General features: G+C 48.4%; 1 protein-coding gene across 2 annotated transcripts; it reads right to left on the bottom strand.

Annotated features, from left to right (window-relative positions):
- Positions 1-18: 18 nt before the first annotated feature.
- LOC308181091 (solute carrier family 2, facilitated glucose transporter member 5-like) lies at positions 19-17,579 on the bottom strand. Of its 2 annotated transcripts, none has more exons than XM_080563744.1 (12): positions 17,556-17,579; positions 9,483-9,581; positions 8,847-9,007; positions 8,248-8,372; positions 6,090-6,242; positions 5,877-6,002; positions 5,412-5,599; positions 4,923-5,033; positions 4,620-4,721; positions 4,143-4,218; positions 2,909-3,036; positions 19-2,260 (listed from the first exon to the last, which is right to left on the bottom strand). In XM_080563744.1, the coding sequence occupies exons 2-12, from the start codon at positions 9,576-9,578 to the stop codon at positions 2,024-2,026; spliced, it is 1,503 nt and encodes a 500-aa protein (XP_080419870.1). In that variant the 5' UTR covers positions 9,579-9,581; positions 17,556-17,579; the 3' UTR covers positions 19-2,023. The 2 variants fall into 2 exon arrangements, with proteins under 2 accessions (XP_080419870.1, XP_080419869.1); XM_080563743.1 differs by lacking the exon at positions 17,556-17,579 and adding an exon at positions 11,142-11,437.
- Between the last annotated feature and the right edge of the window lie 424 nt (positions 17,580-18,003).

The following is an 18,003-nucleotide window of genomic DNA, read 5'->3' as shown; positions in this document are numbered from 1 at the left end:
CAAACCACTTTCTGGGGAAAATGAGAAAGGAAGTTTGCTCCATTTATTGTTTTAGATTGCTTGTTTCTCCTGCTTGCTATAGGTTCACTAGGCACCTTGCTTAGTTTTTCCAAGTAGGCGTATAGGGGCAAAGCCTCTATCAATCGCTCGGATAGAGGCAAAAAACCAGAGAACAACTCAGGGCAGTCCAATGCCTTGCATCTTCACATCCCTCCTAGGAGTTTGGTTTAGGTCCCCATACACAGACTTTCTTCTCATATGCCAAAGTGCCACTCTTTGGTGAAAAGAACCCCTTTCTCAGGTAAAACTATTCTCACATCCTTCACCTCACCTCCATGTCTCGCCATCTTCCCTGCATGCATCCTTTATTCCTATTTTCACCGTCAAATCACCACCCCTTCCGCTGCAGATGTATCAGACAGTAAAGGGTACACAAAGGACAGCGCGGCTCCTACGCAGTCGTTGCGCTTTGCTCGGTGACGTGTCCTTTCTGTAAATGGATGGTGAGACTGAGCTTGGAAGCAGCTTCTTTTTTGACACGTATGCATCACAAGACAAGACTGAGGGCATGTAGGACACTCGTCTCCTGGGGTTAAAGACGTACGTCACGTGAAGGACTATTGCCAGCATCAACACCAAGTCCGTGCCAGGCTGCTGAACAATTCTGTTTTTTTCCATACGGAGGGCAGCAACCTTGCACAACAATTGTGTGAATTTCCACATGTTAAGTTATGCAGCAATTAACCGTTAAACCCCTTAAATAAACACCTTAAGAAATCCTCCATTTTTATCAGCGTGCAATTTGCTTTCTTCTGTGGGCCAGCACCAGTCCTTCAGACTCAGCTTTTTGCAAACCATTTTAGCCTTCAGGTGGAGCTGTGCCCTTAGGGAAAACAACAGAAAGAAACCAGTAGTAGGACCAAGCTCTAAACCCTTTGAAGACTTCTTCAAGAAGGTTCAGGTACCCGAGAGATGAATTTTTTTGGAAAACTAACTTTAGCTTCTCGCATTGAGTTTCTTAAAGACAGGTTTGGCCGTGCTTGGAAGCAGACCCTGCCCTACAGTCATTGCGCAGGCATCCATCGGCCTGAGTCTGACCCCAGGAGCACAGCACCGAGGTTCTCACTGAGCTCAGGACCACCTCTGGGGAGTAAACAAGGTTCACCTGGCTCATGCATACACAGCATGGATCTGGGGATTATTAAAGGATTAAGAGAGAGACTGCCACCCTTGGGCAACTGAAGTGTAAGCACCAGAGAGTGAAGTGAGCTATTTCCAAAGACTGGAGTGCCGCTGGAACAAATGGTTATCAACCATCCGTGAATAAGCACGAGACCGCTGGAGGACTCCTAACCTCAAGAATAAGGCTCTGGAAGGACTCATCAGCAACAGCTGAGGGCTGAGATGTAAGGGAGAGTCTGGTAAGCAGGGCAGGGGTGAGATTGAGTGATGTGTATTTCCACTTTTACGGTCCTTTGAAGCACACAGAAGGACAGTAGGGGACAGGATAAACACTGCTATCAACCCATCTAACAAGGCATCTCAGCACAACTGCTCCTCTCCACTCAGAGAACACCAAGCACCGAAGAGCTGCCATCACTCATGCTGGACCCTCGGCTACGTGAAGGAGGAATATGGCGCACTCCTTGCACGTGACTGACCAAAACCCAGCCCCGGTGCTGGTTTGTGTCAGCTGAGATGTGTCAGGACGTGAGGGACATGCATCACACTGTGACATCAGTTCCTTGATGGCAGGAACTGAGCTGGCTGCGGGCATTGCCCTTTCCTTGTGACAAATAACCAGGAATGGGGAATTTTCCTCAGCAGTGCTGGGCCGTGAAGCAGAGCGGTCCTGCTAATCACTCACAATGAGAACACTCTTAAGACACAATAATGGCTTATTTAGAAACTCTTGCTGTGGGAAGTGTGCAGAAAGTCTGGATGAAAGATCAGTATCAAGCCACGTTCTCCCACTGAGCAGATCCCGAAAAGTGCCTGGGCCAGGCCAAACGTTAGTTTGTGTTCACAGATCGCTGTTGGAGATTTCTTTCTTCTTCTCTGCCTGCCCAGCTGGGATAGTGTGGATATCCATGAGCTCTTCTTTCTCTGTCTGAATCTCCACCTTGTTCCTCTTGGCCATGATCCTGTTGATTTCCATGAAGGTTTTGTTCTTCGTCTCAGGAACAACAAAGAAGATGTAAACCATGGTGATGAGGCATATGGCACAGAAAATGAGGAAGCTGTAGGCTCCCAGTCCAGCCTGGAGCAAGAAAAGAAGAGTGAGCAAAGGCCAGGGCAATACCCCAGATATATACATTATATGATTTGGACATGCTGAACCCTATATCATCTATGAAAGGCGACCACAGTGGTGTGCATGTACTTTAAGTTGAGCAATTGGAAGCCAGGGGTGCTTCTAGATTCTGTCTTCTGATATCACCACCATGGATTTAATGGAAAAGGTGCATGAGGGTCTGTTACATGAGTCAAAGTAAACTCACCAGCTCCCCCTGCTCAGGCTAAACTCTATCAATTTATGGGTCACTACTACTTGGGATCAGTTTGAACTGGTGACCTGTCGGTCAAAAGCTAAAGCTGGCTCCCTGAGACATCCACCCCACTATGGAAGATGGGGAATTTGCTGTCTTTGCTATGGCCCTGAATTGAGAATCAGACGTTCATATGGAAAAATAACTATTTTAAACTATTGCACAACAGATGTGATCAGAGAACTGCTGATTAACATCAGTTTGTTGCCCTTTATCTGTAATATCTGTAATCCTGCTCGCAGGTACCGGCAACCAACCTGGGCAGGTACAGTGACCAGGCTTAAAAAGGCTCTCTGTAGGAACACAGGGGTGAAGATACTGATTTTAAGCTGAAGGCCTGCCACATCCCCTGCTCTTACCTCCATGTAGAGGAACAGAAGCCCCACGGCGAAGTTGCACAGCCAGTGCACGGACCCACCGACCATGAAGGCAGCAGGCCGGGACGACTGCAGGAACATCTCGGTGATCATCACAAAGGGGATCGGGCCTGGAAGAGAGTCACACGTTTGTAAACCCCAAAGGCAATCCCTCACTCTGAATTCCTAGATTACATCGCTTATTTCAGTAGCTTATTAAACAACTTGTGTTTAGAAACGTCTGATAAATCCAAGAGGGAAATGAAACAAAAAACTGGGCAACTGACTGACTTGCCTAAGCTCACACACAGCAATCAGCCTCTTCCCTCTCCTATGGCTGTACTTTAACCACGAAAAGATTGTCAAGACTGATAAATGTGAAATGCATCTCCAGAGAGCATCCTACAAGCAGCATCTAAGCAAAGCATCGCTTCTTAAAAATAGAAAAAAATACAACATATGCAGGTGCTGGGAAAACAGGTGCTGGTGGACCAAGCCACCAGGCTCCTTCACAGCACTGCCCCCTCTGTGGGGTGATGAAGCAGATACAGAAAACGTTATCACAACAGGGGTCAGGCCACATTTCCAGCTGGCCTGGTGTTCTCCCTCCAGCAACATCCCTCCTGTGGGCACTTCAGTCTGCCTGACGGCATACATGGAGAAAAAAGAGGTTAAATGTAATTCCATCTGCCAGTGAAACCTTGACAGGAGTCTCAAAACTGCATTGCTGCATCCACCAAGGGTTTGGCTGGGCTTTCCACACTAAGCAGGCAATTCAATCGCTCTAAGAAGCTGCCGGGTCAGGCAACAGCCTTTCCAATATCCTCATCTATCTGCAATACCAACTCCTGTCTGCAAAGTGATCTGTAGTGCCACACATGTACTTCGAGTCGTTCCTAATTTGATTTGTTGCCCATAAATGCAAGCATGCAGAATCTCTGCCCAGCCGCTAGGGCTCAGCATCTCAGCACAGCTTTGCTCCAGGTCTTACCGGGTGCATCCCAGGTATGATGAGCACAATCGTGCTTTTGGTTTTTCCTCTTGAAAGCTGGATGCTCCCCTGCCTATGGACAGGGCCCACTGGAGCATAAACCTAGCTGACAGGAAGGTGCATGGCTGCACAGGGGAAATGCAATCTCCTTGGATCAGCCCCACAAAGCTTTTGATGAGAAGTTCAGCATAATACTTGGCTTTACCCAACTTGCGGAGGAGACCGGACAAAATTATGTGTACTTACTGGCTCCAATAGCATGTCCGATGATGTAAAGAATGACACACACTATGCTGAGGTAAGACATCCAGGAGACGGTGTTCTGCAAAGAATTTAATCACAGGTTAGAACTGGTTCCTGCCTGGAAGTCAGCAACACACTCAAGGCACTATTCACAGTAAGATTTGAGGGATTTTCTAAAGCAGTGTCCTCCTCTGTTCCCAGCTACGTCCAGGCAGACGTACCTAGCCACATAGCACATAGTCTGTGTAGAATATTTGCTTCCAACAAATGGGTGCAACAGGTACGAACACAACGTGCTGGGAGAGGTATCCAGCCAAGCAGGACTGTAGTTCTTGCTGGGTTTACTTTAGGTAGATCTTCAAGTACTGAGATCTTCCGTACTGCCCCCCTCCCAGAGTGCAGAAACCAGTTCAAAACACACCAAGGGCCTGTTCCCCAGAAAGTCCCTGGCCAGGCCAACCGAGACACCCAGCCACACACCTGGAGGTTGAGGGCCAAGGTCAGCACCGCACAGGAACCACAGCACAAGCCAAAGCCGGCGAGGAGCAGGATTCTCCTCCCTAAGGATTCCACGATGAAAACCTGAAAGAGACAGAAGGGGGTGAGAGACCAGATCCCCGGGGCACAGCACTTCATTCCAGCAAATTCTATTAAGGTGGTATTTAGCAAGGGACAGTGCAGAACATGTACTGCCCAAAGCATCTCGCGGTGTAAGTGACAACCTGGGTCACACGTAGTGAGAACAGACAAGTGAGAACTCAAAGAGCCCCAACAGCAACTTACAGCGAGGCAAGTCATGACGACGTTGATGGCACCTATCGACACGGTGACGTACTGCACGTTATTGGTTTCCACACCTGCTGACTGGAAGATCCTGTCCGCGTAGTAGAAGACCTGCAGCAAAACCACAGCTGTGTTTGTATGTGGCCAAAGGCAGAGCACAGGAACCCCATTTTGGCTGCTTCTACCTCCTGGAACTGGTGCACAGGAACTTCCACATTATTTCAGTACTGAAGATGTTGGTGTTTAGATCCAGGCACATGCATCTTACTCCAAAAATGTCCAAACCATCCTTGCAGGATGCTGGACTCTGGACCATGTGTGTACTTGGTTTGGTACTGGCCAGGGTGAACTTCCCGTAACATCTTACAGAACCAATGTCCCTGATGAAGGGAGACTCGTGTCTCCCAGGTTCTAGCTCCCATGTCAGTGCTGTCCCACGTCATCCATGCCCCATCCCGTTACTGCTCACCCCACTGCCTTCCCACTCACCGCATTAACCCCCGAGAGCTGCTGGCCCATCATCATGACGACAATAGAGATGAGCTGCCACCGCAAGCCCCTGAAGGTGCAGAGGGTGAGTACAGACAGCTGTCCTTCTTCCTTTTCTGACTGGTCTTCTAGGCGCATTTCTTCTATCTCATCATCCACATCATCCCAGCCTCTCAGTCTCTGCAGAGCTAGTAGGGAGAGGAAGGTGAGTTACGGACCCCCAGAAAGCTCTCCTGCTTCCAAGCAAGACACACTACCATGCAAACCATGGGCAGTAGCAGTGCTCCCAGGATAGGAAGTCAGGGATTCACACAAGCAGAGAAAGGAGCAAGAATCCCATCCACCAGCAACACGTCAGTGAATAATTTCACACTCTCTTGCTTCATTGTTGGCTGCTGCCAGCCACATCCCACAGCCAGACCTATCCCATTCCACCTCCCCTTCCAGGAAAGGATGGTGCTATACCTTGTCGTGCTTGATCTTCATTGCCCTTCTGTATCAGCAGATATCTGGGACTTTCAGGGAAAAATGGCAATGTGAGGAGCTGAATTACTGATGGGATCCCAGTGAGCCCCAGTAGCACAGGCCAGCCTGCAACAAAGGTGACAAGATGACGATGACTGGGAGAAATCTTTCCCCAGCGGAGCCCACAGAAAACTTCCCAAGCCAGGGCTTTACCTTCAACATTCCCAAGGATGCTGTTGAGACCAAGGATCTGAGCTATGAGGATCCCAATGGTGATGAAAAGCTGGGGCACTACCCCAATGGCACCTCTCAGATTTTTGGGGGCCATTTCTCCCAGGAACATGGGAACCACGTTGGAGGCCAGACCTGGTAGTTAGAGAGCAATGTTAGTCATGCAGCTGCCCGACCTCAGCACACTGAGCAAAGTGTTTTTAGGAGCCTGAGAAGGCTGGCAGGAGCTCGCCTGCAGAGCTGGCAGACAATTTGTGGGCTCTCAGTGTCCATTCTTCACCTTCCTCAAAGCAGCACCCTCCCAACACGGGGTGCAAAGGACTTCCATAGAAGACATGCAGAGAAACTGTGTGTGCTGCTTCCCATTTGGAAACAAAGTCAAAAGCTAAGGGAGGAATTTCTACTTCCTTTCAGTAAGAAATCAGTACTCAAACAAGCTGATGCAAGCGTAGAGGGATGGGACTCTCACTTGCTCCTAGAAATTCACTACTCCATTAATCGCTCTGTATCAGTTTGCAGAGAGCATTGATGGGCTGAGATTTCTCTTACCGGTAGCATGTTGGAGTATTTCTAGTCTACCAGCACACTGAGGACCGGTTGTTTTATGGAACACAGCACTGTTAGCTGCAGTAACCCTGCAAGCTGCCAGTTCCCATACTTAGGCTGTAAATCTTGGCATGCAAACCCCAAACTCCAGAAGTCAAATGACCAAACCACTCTTATCTTACATTGCTAACAAAGTTCCTAGCATTCACACACTTTGGGTTATAAAGGAGATCAAGATGTTATCTGAAGGCCAAAAGTCATAGAAAGAAATATTAATGCAGGTAGAAAACATTGTAAAACTGACTTCACGAGGTGTAGTGTTTGATGTTGGCACTACAACCATCCTTTTAAATTCCCTAAAAAAAATAATAAAATAAAACATGCTAGCAGTGACTTGTAGTCTGGTGCATTCAATTAATGGTGGCTTTCTAAGTGTTCAGACCTATGCTGATCAAGCCCTGCCACAGAGGGGCTCTCGGTGGTGCTCCCAGCACCAGAGCTGCACCTTTTGCTGGGAGGAACCGTGCCTGGATCCTGACAGAGCCCGAAGCTGGCTTGGCCCAGCAGCTTCCCTTCCCTCTCCATGTGCATCCTCCACAGTGCAAGGCTGCAAAGCCCAGATCAGGACAGCCAGTCCTAACTCTTCTGTCAGCAATAAATAGCTGAAAGGAGGGATCCCTCTTTGCAGATCCCTCTGTAGCAACTTGGAAAAGCAATGCTAAAAGCAGCTGTCCGGCTTACGAGAGCAAGAAGTCAAAACAAAACCAACCAGACCAGACATTTCCTGCCTTACCTCACCGGTTGCAATCGCGTGTTATAGATAGCATTGTTTTCCTGTGCCAGTTTGTTTTCTCACTTTATCCACACAGGATATCCGAACTCACTAATAAATCATGGAGCACGTCAGTCTTGCTAAGCCAAAGCCAATTACTCGGGTCTGAATGTTGTCAGGACACTTATCAGCCTGCCTTGGCAGGAGCCCAGCACAGCAGCGTGTGGGGCACCAGGCCTTCGGCACTTCTTTGGTCCACGTTACCGCAGCTCCAGCACCTCACAGCCCTCCTCTTGGCTCCCCAGGAGCCTTGCAGTAAATCCTGTGGCCCTGCACCCTTTACCCTCCCCCAAATATTTCTTTTCTCCTGCAGGAAGGACAACCAGTTCCAGGAATGGATCTGGCATTGTCTTCAATGACTTGGGCTTGGAAGGATTACTCTGTTTTCTATTATGTTTGAAAAGAAAAAAAAGTGCCAGCCTATCTGCTTTAAGATGTCTGGGAAAACAGATTATCAGCAGCAGGTTTCCTGGCTGATGGTGCCCCGGAGCCAAGCAGACGCTGACTGTGGAGGGCAGCTGCAGCTACAGACACCTCCTCTGTGCAGCCCAAACCCCAGTCCCACTGCCCTTGCCTATTAGAGATCTCTGATACTTCTGCAACACGCAGATGAGGACCATTATTCAAGCAAGTACAGAACTGCTATGCAACTGTATGGCTAAAATATGCTACCTGTGAAGCCATCTGTTGGGAAAAAACCCTTTACATAGCCAAGAATATCATACTTGTTGCTCTCCTTTCACTGTCCAACCTCTCACTTACCAGCATAAATCCCCATGATAACACGTGAAAGGATGATTACTTCAAAGGTTTTCGCTATCTCTGAGGTTCCCATAAGGACTGCAGCGACAATGGAGAAGAGGTTGTTTATCAGCAGGGTGCCCTTTCTGCAAAGTCATGGAGACAGAGACAGAAATCAGTTTATTTTTCTATGGAAGCTGCCGGGCCAATAGCATATAGACCCTCCCCTGGGTTACGTTGCCATCCTAAAGAGTAGGCAAGAGGAAAATGGGGATTGTCTCATTTGCCCTGCAGGGAATGAAGAACAAGCTCAGGAAACCTGAGCAGCCGGGGCTGGACTTGCACCCAGCTGCACCCAGCTCCCAGGGCTTTCCCTGTGGCTGTCCACCTGGCTCAGGTCCCAGCGTGGCCTTGACCATCCCCAAACCATATCAGTTCTTCTACACGTGAGACAGCACGTTCCCAAGCTGCTAATCACCAGCCCATCTGCTTTAGGACCGGAGTGGCGTGATGCAGCTGAGCTTCTGATGAGCTCAGCGAGCTGGAGTGACCGGTGAGGCGAGCCTTATCTGAACCCAGCGTGCTGCCCGGGGAGGACGTTCCCCAGCTCCGTCACGTACCGGCCGCAGTTGTTGACCAGAGGCCCCACCATGAGGGACCCGAAGAAGCCACCCAGAGGGAACATGGACACGGTGAGAGACCAGAGCAGCGTCTGGAAGTTCTTGTCCATAAAGACGCCATGCCTGTCTGTGTACGTTTTGTTGTAGAAATCTTGCATGTACTGGAACGAAATACAGAGCATATTTAGCAGTATGCAAAACATCCGTGTTGTAAAAGCACAGATCAATCAATGTCAAACAATCAATGCCATAAAGCCTTAAACAAATGTCTTGATAAAACCAGAAAGGCTGAGCTGGAAAACAAATGCAAGAGAGTGTTGCAACGGAGAAGCCTAGATTAGATAAAAGTTAACGCAAGTTATCCTGCCTTATTAGATTTTAGACAAATTAACCTGCCTGATTGGATTTGTCTGCTTCCTAGAAGGGAAGACACTCCTCATGCCCCATCACTGCTGGGCACGGAGCCCTACCAGCCACGTTACAGCCTTAACACACCCACCTCCAGGTGGTTCAACATGTGGAGAAGCGTGAGCACCTTAGACATTGGGCATTTGCCCACAAAACACCTGTAATCTAGTTCCTCTTCCACTTCGCTGTTTATAAACCTCCTAGGCCATGGTCCGCAGTCCAACCTACCGGGGCTGGAGAATTGATCACAGACACGTTGTAGCCGTACTGGAAAGATGATCCGAAGGCAGAGATCAGCGTTACCAGCGCAAGTGAAAGTGTCATTTTCTGCAGAGAGACAAGAGAACGCACGCACAGCACCTCAGAATCAGATTTGGCTTTCAGGCATAAATGTCCCCCTGTAAACATACAGCAATACCTTCAGACCCGCCTTCTGTGTTTTTGGCTTCGTGTTACCATTCAAAGAAAGCCCAATGGGTTGTTTTTGTTATAACTCACTTTGTTCTGCTTGATTTGCACATAGTCATTACAGTAATTCATTCTACCGCTCTTTCCCGGCATTGATGGATCATTTGGATGATAAATAATTTTGACGTTATCGTGCTTAAAATACCACCCCGCAGGGAAAAAAAAGAAATTGCATGCAATTATTCTTGTTTGCAACATGCAAATTGGTTAGTGACATAAAGCAGGATGCTGGCTCAGGAAAGCTTTAAAAAGGTGGGGTTTCGCATGGAGTGGCAAAAATCCCTTTCCTGGTCATTTGCTCTGCTTTCACGCGCTGGATTGCTCTGCCTGCCATGTGTCAGGATCGAGCTGGTTATCCAGCCGCCACTGAAGCCAATGACAACTTGGCCAAGTAGCTCGGTGAGGGCTTGGCAGCCAAACAGAAGGACGAAATCGCCACCCCGAGCAGAATTGCACACCAGTCACGTCTGTAGACACACAGTCCTCAGGGTTACAAGCCGTGCGAGCTTTCTGCAGCAATTTAGTTGTAATTCCATCCTTGGGCTGGAGCTGGCCCTACCTTATTGACTAAGCTGGTTTTTTTTGTTTTATAGCTCACTAATGTGTCTCATATCTGCTGCAGCAATAAAACTGCTTTTCGTTCAGACGCATACAATTTTCTGGCAACACTTGCAGGTTTTTAAATGTCCCAGCACTCAGCCCGGCTCCGACATGGGGGATCTGACATGGCTCTAACCATGACAGCTATGTCCAAATAGCTGCCGGTACTCCTTATAGCCCCCAAATTCTCCAGAAGCTCTAGCAGCTCCCCTGCAGAGATCTGCATGTTAAGGGACTGCAGGAGACCGAAATTCAAGTCAGGATCAGGAGAAAGCTGAGGCTTCCAGCAACACTTTCTAGTACCAGACTGTTGACACTCTTGCAACAGCAATGAAAAGCAGACTGCCTTGCTGTCGTTAAACAAATCCCCAGAGCTTGGAAGAGCCACTGGTGTTAATTATACACATGCAGCACTTTTAGGAAAGCCCCTGGCACGCAGGAGCACCGTGTTGTGCAAGAACCCACAGACACGCTGCTGCGGGAGGCAGCCCTACGCAGAAACATCCGCAGCCTGAAAGCGATCGGAAAGTAGGATAGAAAACTTGCAAAAGTAGGATAGAAAAGTTGCACACAGAAAGGGAATTTCACCCCGAAGTTGCACAGTAGGTCAGCTGCAAGGAGCGAGTCAGGGGAGCAGTGCTACGCTGCAGACTAACTGGGTTCGGGAACACAAACATCCCTGCTCTCCCTCTGAGACCAGCTGTGGATATGTAGCCCAACAGATCCCGATCTTCTCCTTCCACCACAAACCCTCACTTCTCCAAACCCGCTCTGCATCTCCAGGGGAGGCAGCAGTGGAAGCAGAGTCCGCTCACTTACCCCCTTCGAGCCTCCCTCCGAGTCGGAGCTCTCCTGCTTATCTTTGCTCGGCTCCATGTTGGGCTTTGAACCACAGATGCTGAGTACGGACTTTTATAGTCAAAACAGATGACACGGGATGGAAACGCCCTGCCTGGACAGAAAATCGCTCCCGTGACTTTCAAGGAAGTATCCAATCCACGGCCAGCAACACCAGCCCAAGTCCGAGCTGACTGCTGGGTTTCCAATCCTGCGCGTCTCCTTTCTGTCTCCTCTCCCTTCCCTCGTTCAAGTCTGTCACCACTCTCAGGTGCTCCTGTGCCAACTCCAGACTCAAAATAGAGCCCAGCTACAGGGGAAACATCCTCATCTGCCCAATGAGGAGGAGCAGGCTTATCGCCAAAGCTGCTAGAGGAGCTGTTCGCTGCAGCGCAGGTATGTGGAACAGATGGGGCTGTGGCAGGAGAGCCACTGCTGCTCCACGCTACAGCTCCAGCACTGTTGTAGCCACACCACTGCCTGGTGACCAGTGTGTTCCATAAAAAAAAATCGGTGTTCCATGGGAGCAGGGCCCCCAGAGAGGGCTTTTGCCATAGGACAGTGATAAACCTGGACTGCACGAGCCCTCCTGCAGCCACAATTGCACATCTACCCCTGAGCAGAAACACCACGCCTGGTCCCACCCCACCCAGCCCAGCTCCCTCGGGGCACTCCTGCAGGTTGCAGGATCTTGTTTCTTGGGTTTATTTCTGACTGTGTACAGAAAACGCTGTTTGTATAGCAAAGCCTATCAGTTTTCTTTCTAAACACAAGGTGTACACGCTGCCGGCTTAGTATTAACCACCTACACGAGGAGGCTACTTCGAACAGCACAGGACTTAATTAATGATTAACTACAGTTTCTATAGTTGATCAGCAAAATGCAAAGTTCACAGATACCCCTGGCAGCCAGAGCAACTGGAACCAAACTGCACTGTTATTGGCCTGGCTGTCTTCAGCACCCAGCTTAAAAAAAATAATGCATCTCTTGAGTCCATGGTGTTCATGCGACCTGCATGCATGCCTCGTGTGGCTGCAGCCTCCCTCCTGTGCGGTGAAGTCATCACACACAGAACCTACACTCAGCATTTTTTTTCCTCTTTTGTGTGTCCTTGAATGTCTTTTTGCACCCATTAGTAATTTTACCCAGGAAGAAGTTTTGCAGGACAAAGACCATTCGATAGAAATAGAACAGCAAGGTGACAGCTGCTGATAGATTTTGCTTGTTCCACATCCTCCCCCCCTAACCTCAGGGGATCATCTTTTGCTTTCAAAATCCCTTTGTTATTATTTACTCCGAAATTCTTCCCAATTAATCTAAGTCATGGCCTCAAAGCAAGTAAATGCAGTAAGAGCTTAACACCCAAAAGCCAAGTGCTTCACAAGCAGTTCTATCAAATGCTTTTAGTGTTGATCAGCTATAACACTGACAGGTGAAATTCAGTAAAGTAATCCAATTTATGAGCCACAATGCAAATAATATTTAAAAAAAAATAAAAATAAATCAGGGAGAAACAAGGATTGAAGGAGAGATGGAAAAAGATACCTTCAGCAACTGATTAATGCAGAGACCAGAGTGGAGAGCAGGAATGGATTCAGAGAGAAAAATGCTGCAGGTTCTCGTTGAGCATCACAAGAACCTGCAGCTCACATCCACCTCCGCCAGAGGAATCCTGGTCAGGACCAAAACCAGAACACCTTTAAGGAACACCTTTAAGCGTGCGATTTTGAAAGTGCAAACACTGCTCACTGAGCCAGAGTGAGCATAATAAAGCACCCCGGTGAATAACATCGAGGTTGGCCAGGGCTGGTAATTGCTTTGGCTCATTAGAGAACAAGACGAGAGAAAACATTGAAGAATTCCACATTAAAACCTGGATTTGTGGGCACCGTGTATATGAGAGGAGAGCACAAGGGCTTCTTCTCCGCACTACTGGATTACACAGGAGGTCCCTATGGGAAGGATGTCTGCCCTGACAGGCTCACGCAGATGTCCCGTTTTTGCAGTTACACCAAGTTATGTGGCCTGCCACCAGGCCATCCACTGCCCTGCCTCGAGCCCAAAAGTTTTGTCTTCCAGGAGCTCCGCACCCAGCAAGGCAGCCAGGGCAACGCCCGCTCAGTGAGGGCTAAGGACGCCGCCAGGCACTGACATCAGGAACATTCAGTTTTACACAAACCTTGACTGATTCCAGTTAAAATCACACATAGCCCTTATAAAAACAGAACAACCCATTACCACCGAACAGTGGCTGAATAGTACTGGCTGCTATTTACATATATTATTTCATATTTTTTTTGCTGGGGCAAGAGAAATCAAAGGCAGCTAAACACATACTTTTTCTTCTTTTTTTTCCCTCTCCCTATGGCCAAAAGAGCAGATTGCAGGTTCTTCCTTCTCAGGTTTATTTCTGACAGTGCACAGAACATGTCATTTTTACAGCAAATGATATTAGTTTTCTTTCCACACACGGTGTACCGTGCTGCCAGCTAAGTATTAACCACCTACACGAGGAGGCTACTTCGAACAGCACAGGACTTAGTTAACAATTAACTACAATTCCTAGAGTTTATCAGCAAAATGCAAAGTTCAGAGATACCTCTGGCAGCAGGAACAACTAGAACGAAACCGCATTGTTATTGGTCTGTCTTCAGCACCCAGCTTAAAAAACGCACCCCTTGAGTCAGAGGTGTTCACGCGACCTGCATGCATGCCTCGAGTGGCCGCAGCCTCCCTCCTGTGTGGTGAAGTCATCCTGCGCTCAGCATTTTGTTGTTTTTTTTTTTTTTAAGTCCTTGAATGTCTTTCACTTTTTTTATATGAGGTGTTGTAAAAGATGAGATGAATCAGAGCAGAAAGCGCTGGTCAGGAATGGTCCAGCTGCTCAGATGATGCTGGCCAGGTTCCCACTGCGGGCTTCCACAGCTACTTGCTACAGCTACTTATGTGAAAGCTACGATGCTGTTGGCAGCAGGAATTGATCTGTGCAGCCATTTGCAGGGGCGGACACACTAACTAGGTGCCAGCTCAAACTGCAAGCACAGCTTGCAAAGCCTGTCATAAGACAAAATGGGAAGAGAGCCTGCCCTAAAAATAGGAAGGGGAACAGAGCCCTGCTGCTTCAGGGCAGTGCGACTTGGTCCCTAGTCTCGTCATTTGTCCCTTCCTGGATTTGGTGTAAGCCAACCACCTCAAAGACACTGTTTGCTTGGATATTGTGACGAATTGGAACCTACAGGACTCACACAACCCACTCAGTAGTTTTCTCGTGGAAACTATTTCAGTGGCTCACATCCCGTGTCTCCCAAAAGGTTGCTCCTGCATCATGGCCCTACATATCCCTTGGGGTCTTAACTGAACAGAGATGCAAACCAGAATATTCATTAGCTCAAAAACCCTCACCCTACCTCAGCATTCCCGTTGAGGGATTGCAGCTAGCTGGCACCAACAGAGGCACTTGGAGCTAACTCAGCTTTTCACGTTGCCTTCAAAACCCTTCAAAGTACCCCAAAATAAATGGGACAGGTTATAGCTCACTCATAGATCTTGGGTCAGAAGAGGGAAAAAGCTTCATACGTGACTTGCTCTGCCCCACAGGTGGGGAATTCTAAAGGACAAGCTTCTCATGAAAAATCCCTGCTTTTTGAAGCCAGTGTCATTCTTCCGGGAGCTCTTGGCAGGCAGGCAGCCACTCCAATATTCAGTAATCATAAGAAAGAAGACATCTGTCACGGTTTATAAACTCTTTCCCTGAGTTTGAAGAAATAACCTTGTTATAGACAGAAATCAAACAGGACACATATTTGCCATCAGAAATCCTTCATCAGAGAACAAATATTTGCTTATGACAGTAGAACACTTTGAATATTTGCCAATCGCAGCAAGAGTCTGGCAACAACCTCCCTAAGGTGGTAATTGGCCCTGAGCTTGGGAGATATCAATGAAGGATGACAGGACTGTGAACAAACTTCTCCTTGAACTTTCGCAGTAATTGCAGGGGAATAACTATTGCCTCCAATTGCTCAGATCCCGTTGGACTTGAGCAAAGAGCAGAGCCAACTTCACAGGAATTTTACAGGCACTTTTCTCATTTCAGCTGCAGCACATATTAAGCTTCTTACATCTGCTAGAGCACGGAGTGTGTTTGCCTGGAGGCATTAACCCAGCTTTGTTATCTTCTCTCCTCTGCACTTGTCCACTGCATGATGAGTTCCCATGCAAGTACGCAGAGAAGTATTTACGACCAGCTCAACTGTCTGTGCTCAAACCTGGATCCTACAGAGCCCTACCATCTCTGGCAAGAGGGGGCAAGGATAATTTAGAGGTGAGGCTTTGTTTCCAGGAGAGTAAATCTGCTGGAGACAGATGCAGCTGAGATCATCAGCAGCGAGCAGTGGAAAAGCTGTGGTTAGGTTAGGGGCTGGCGGTGATGCTGGTGGCAATGCCTGCGGTAAGGAGACTCATTAGCAGACACCCCGCAGCACAACACGTCCAGGGACTGACACTGGCAGCCTTTTCACCTGCAACTTGGGAAGGAACTGCATGTGTAGCAAGGCTAAATCAATACCAAACGCAGCCCTGAGCTACCACTGGTGAGACCGTAATTTAGGTAACAAGTGATTTGCCTGCAAACGAGATGTATACAGGCACTGCTTTATTAGCTGCATCAGTGGCTTCCAGGCAATTAAGCAAGAGGCAGACATGGCAGCCTGAATGCCTACCCAGAGTAGACGGGGGTGCTGGATTAAACAGGCACATCTTGCAGATAAACATGGACACACAAGAAGCTCTGCTACTCAGAGGTCATCAAGACCCTGGTTTTGCTGCACAAAGGCAATACTGGGTAGCATCCTTCTTCCTTTTCCACAGCTACTGTCAAAGACCATCCCAGAAAAGCTGCAGTCACACACACATCCCCCAGATAAGCACAGAGGAGCAGGCAGGTCTGTAAACTTACCATATCGCGCCCTGATAAGTTGGGCCGGGAACTGTCCGGTCCTTTCTCCATTGGCATGGTTGTGTGATGCAGCAGGTGCTTCGGGAAGCGTTGGAATGCTCGGACATTAAAGCTCCATCTGCACTTTGTTCAGCAGAAGCACCCGACCATTCAAAATACCCACACTGCCCTCTTGGACCTCACTGGGTTCACTTTTCCATCCAGAAGTACTGACTATGCCAGCCAAGACCTGACTTTTACCAGCTCATGCCACCCTGCATCCTTTTCTGTGGTTCCCTCTGTGTTTGCACGGGCTACAAGACTTGGGGAATACAGCACAGCACAAGAGACATTCTTGCTGCTTTGAGTAGCAGAAGTGATTTGTACAATACAAATGTTCGGTTTGGCAGCATTAGAGCACTCTGGTCTCATCTCCAGAACAGTTCTTCCTCTTGAGGAGAGGAGATAATAGTGACACAGCCAGAAATTAGTTTTCCAAGCTCTTCTGCTTTCGGCAACAAGAGGATTCATCCTCTTCTTGCAAGCAGATGGTTCGTTAAACCCACAAGCTCCACGTTTCACAAAGTAAAAGACTGCCTAAATCCTCCCACACTACAGAGCCCTGTGTCACTCCTGGAGCCAGGGATCACCTTGCGCTGATAGACTCAAGTCTCGCGAAAAGAAGAAAAATAAAAGGAGGAATGGTATTTTGCAATGACCAAACCAGTATCAGCAGATGAATGTAACGGTGAGGGGTGAATTCACCAAGTTCTAACTCACTCCTGCCTCAGGAAACAGTGTGGGCAAGCACCCTGCAGCCACTACAGCCTTTTGCTCTTTATTGCCCTCATTTCAAAGCTTGCTCTCTCATTCCACCCGATCTGTCCCTGCATCCCACGCCTGCCTCCTCCACACAGACCACTCTCCTCCACACTGAGGGTTCATTGCAGGCTAGTCCTTTTCTAACCAGTTAGTCTTAACGTTTTGTTAAGAGCTTTTTGTCCTCCCCTTCCAACCACCTCAAGTCACTTTCATCTTTCCTGCCTGGTTGCCCTTCAGCTCTGTCGGTCTAACAAGCTCTGCTCTTTGCAGCCCCAACTTTTCTTTCTTCCCCTCCTCTGGCTCCCCTCTTACAGTCCGTAACAGGCAGCCAGCACCCATCTTGAGCACAGCTCTTTCCATCTTGATATCCTTCGAACCTCTGTGAGCTTCAAAGACCCCCCAGGATGGTTGCTGGAAGCCAGCACACAGCTCCTGCCCTTCATTCTGCCACAACCCCAGGTCCATGCACGGGAGCACACTGAGCACAGGAGCTCCAAGGTGCAAAAAGACATCGCAGTATATAGGATAAACTAAAAGACAACCCTTGACATACAAGATAACTTTTTTTCAAAGGCTTGTAATGCAGACACAAGGCAGGGCATTGATGCAAACCCCCCTGACAGAGCAGCCAAAATACCTCAAGGGGCTTTCAGTCACTTCTAACACTGCAGAACAAACACCTTTCCCTCTGCTTGCTCTCTGCAGCATCCAGGCTCATTTCCTCGCCTGCGGTGCAGCTGGCCTCCAGCAGAGAACATTTTAGGATCAACCACTTAAATATGGGGCACAGTTGTAAGCCACAGAAAAGCAGATATCTCACATGGGAAGCCTTGTGCAATCAGTAACAGACACTGTTGCTCAATCAGTTCTGAATATAACCATAGGCCAGCACCACTTCTTGCTCCAGGGCCCCGGCTGCTTCTAGCCCTATAAAATGGCCAAAGTTTTAATTTGAGTAAAGTTCATTCACAACTGTGAATGCACGGCACCTTACACAGCACTACTCTGTTGTCACCCTGCCCATTTTTTCCATAAAGACTTGAATTTTCTCTATTTGGGCAAGCCCTGGGAAAGCTCCAGCTCTG

This window comes from Anser brachyrhynchus (genome assembly GCF_964034855.1).
Source record: "Anser brachyrhynchus genome assembly, chromosome: 21".
Lineage (NCBI taxonomy): Eukaryota > Metazoa > Chordata > Aves > Anseriformes > Anatidae > Anser > Anser brachyrhynchus.
Note: the sequence above shows the minus strand (reverse complement) of the source record. Positions and strands in the feature narration are given on the sequence as shown.

What these genes read in the sequence shown, in the direction of transcription:
- LOC308181091 (XM_080563743.1), bottom strand. Translation starts at nt 11,198, where the DNA reads ATGGAGCCGAGCAAAGATAAGCAGGAGAGCTCCGACTCGGAGGGAGGC. An exon ending in TGATCAATTCTCCAGCCCCG is followed by an intron (nt 9,008 to 9,482) that starts GTAGGTTGGACT and finishes ATTTCGTTCCAG; the next exon opens with TACATGCAAGATTTCTACAA. An exon ending in CGGACATGCTATTGGAGCCA is followed by an intron (nt 3,037 to 4,142) that starts GTAAGTACACAT and finishes ACTCTCTTCCAG; the next exon opens with GCCCGATCCCCTTTGTGATG.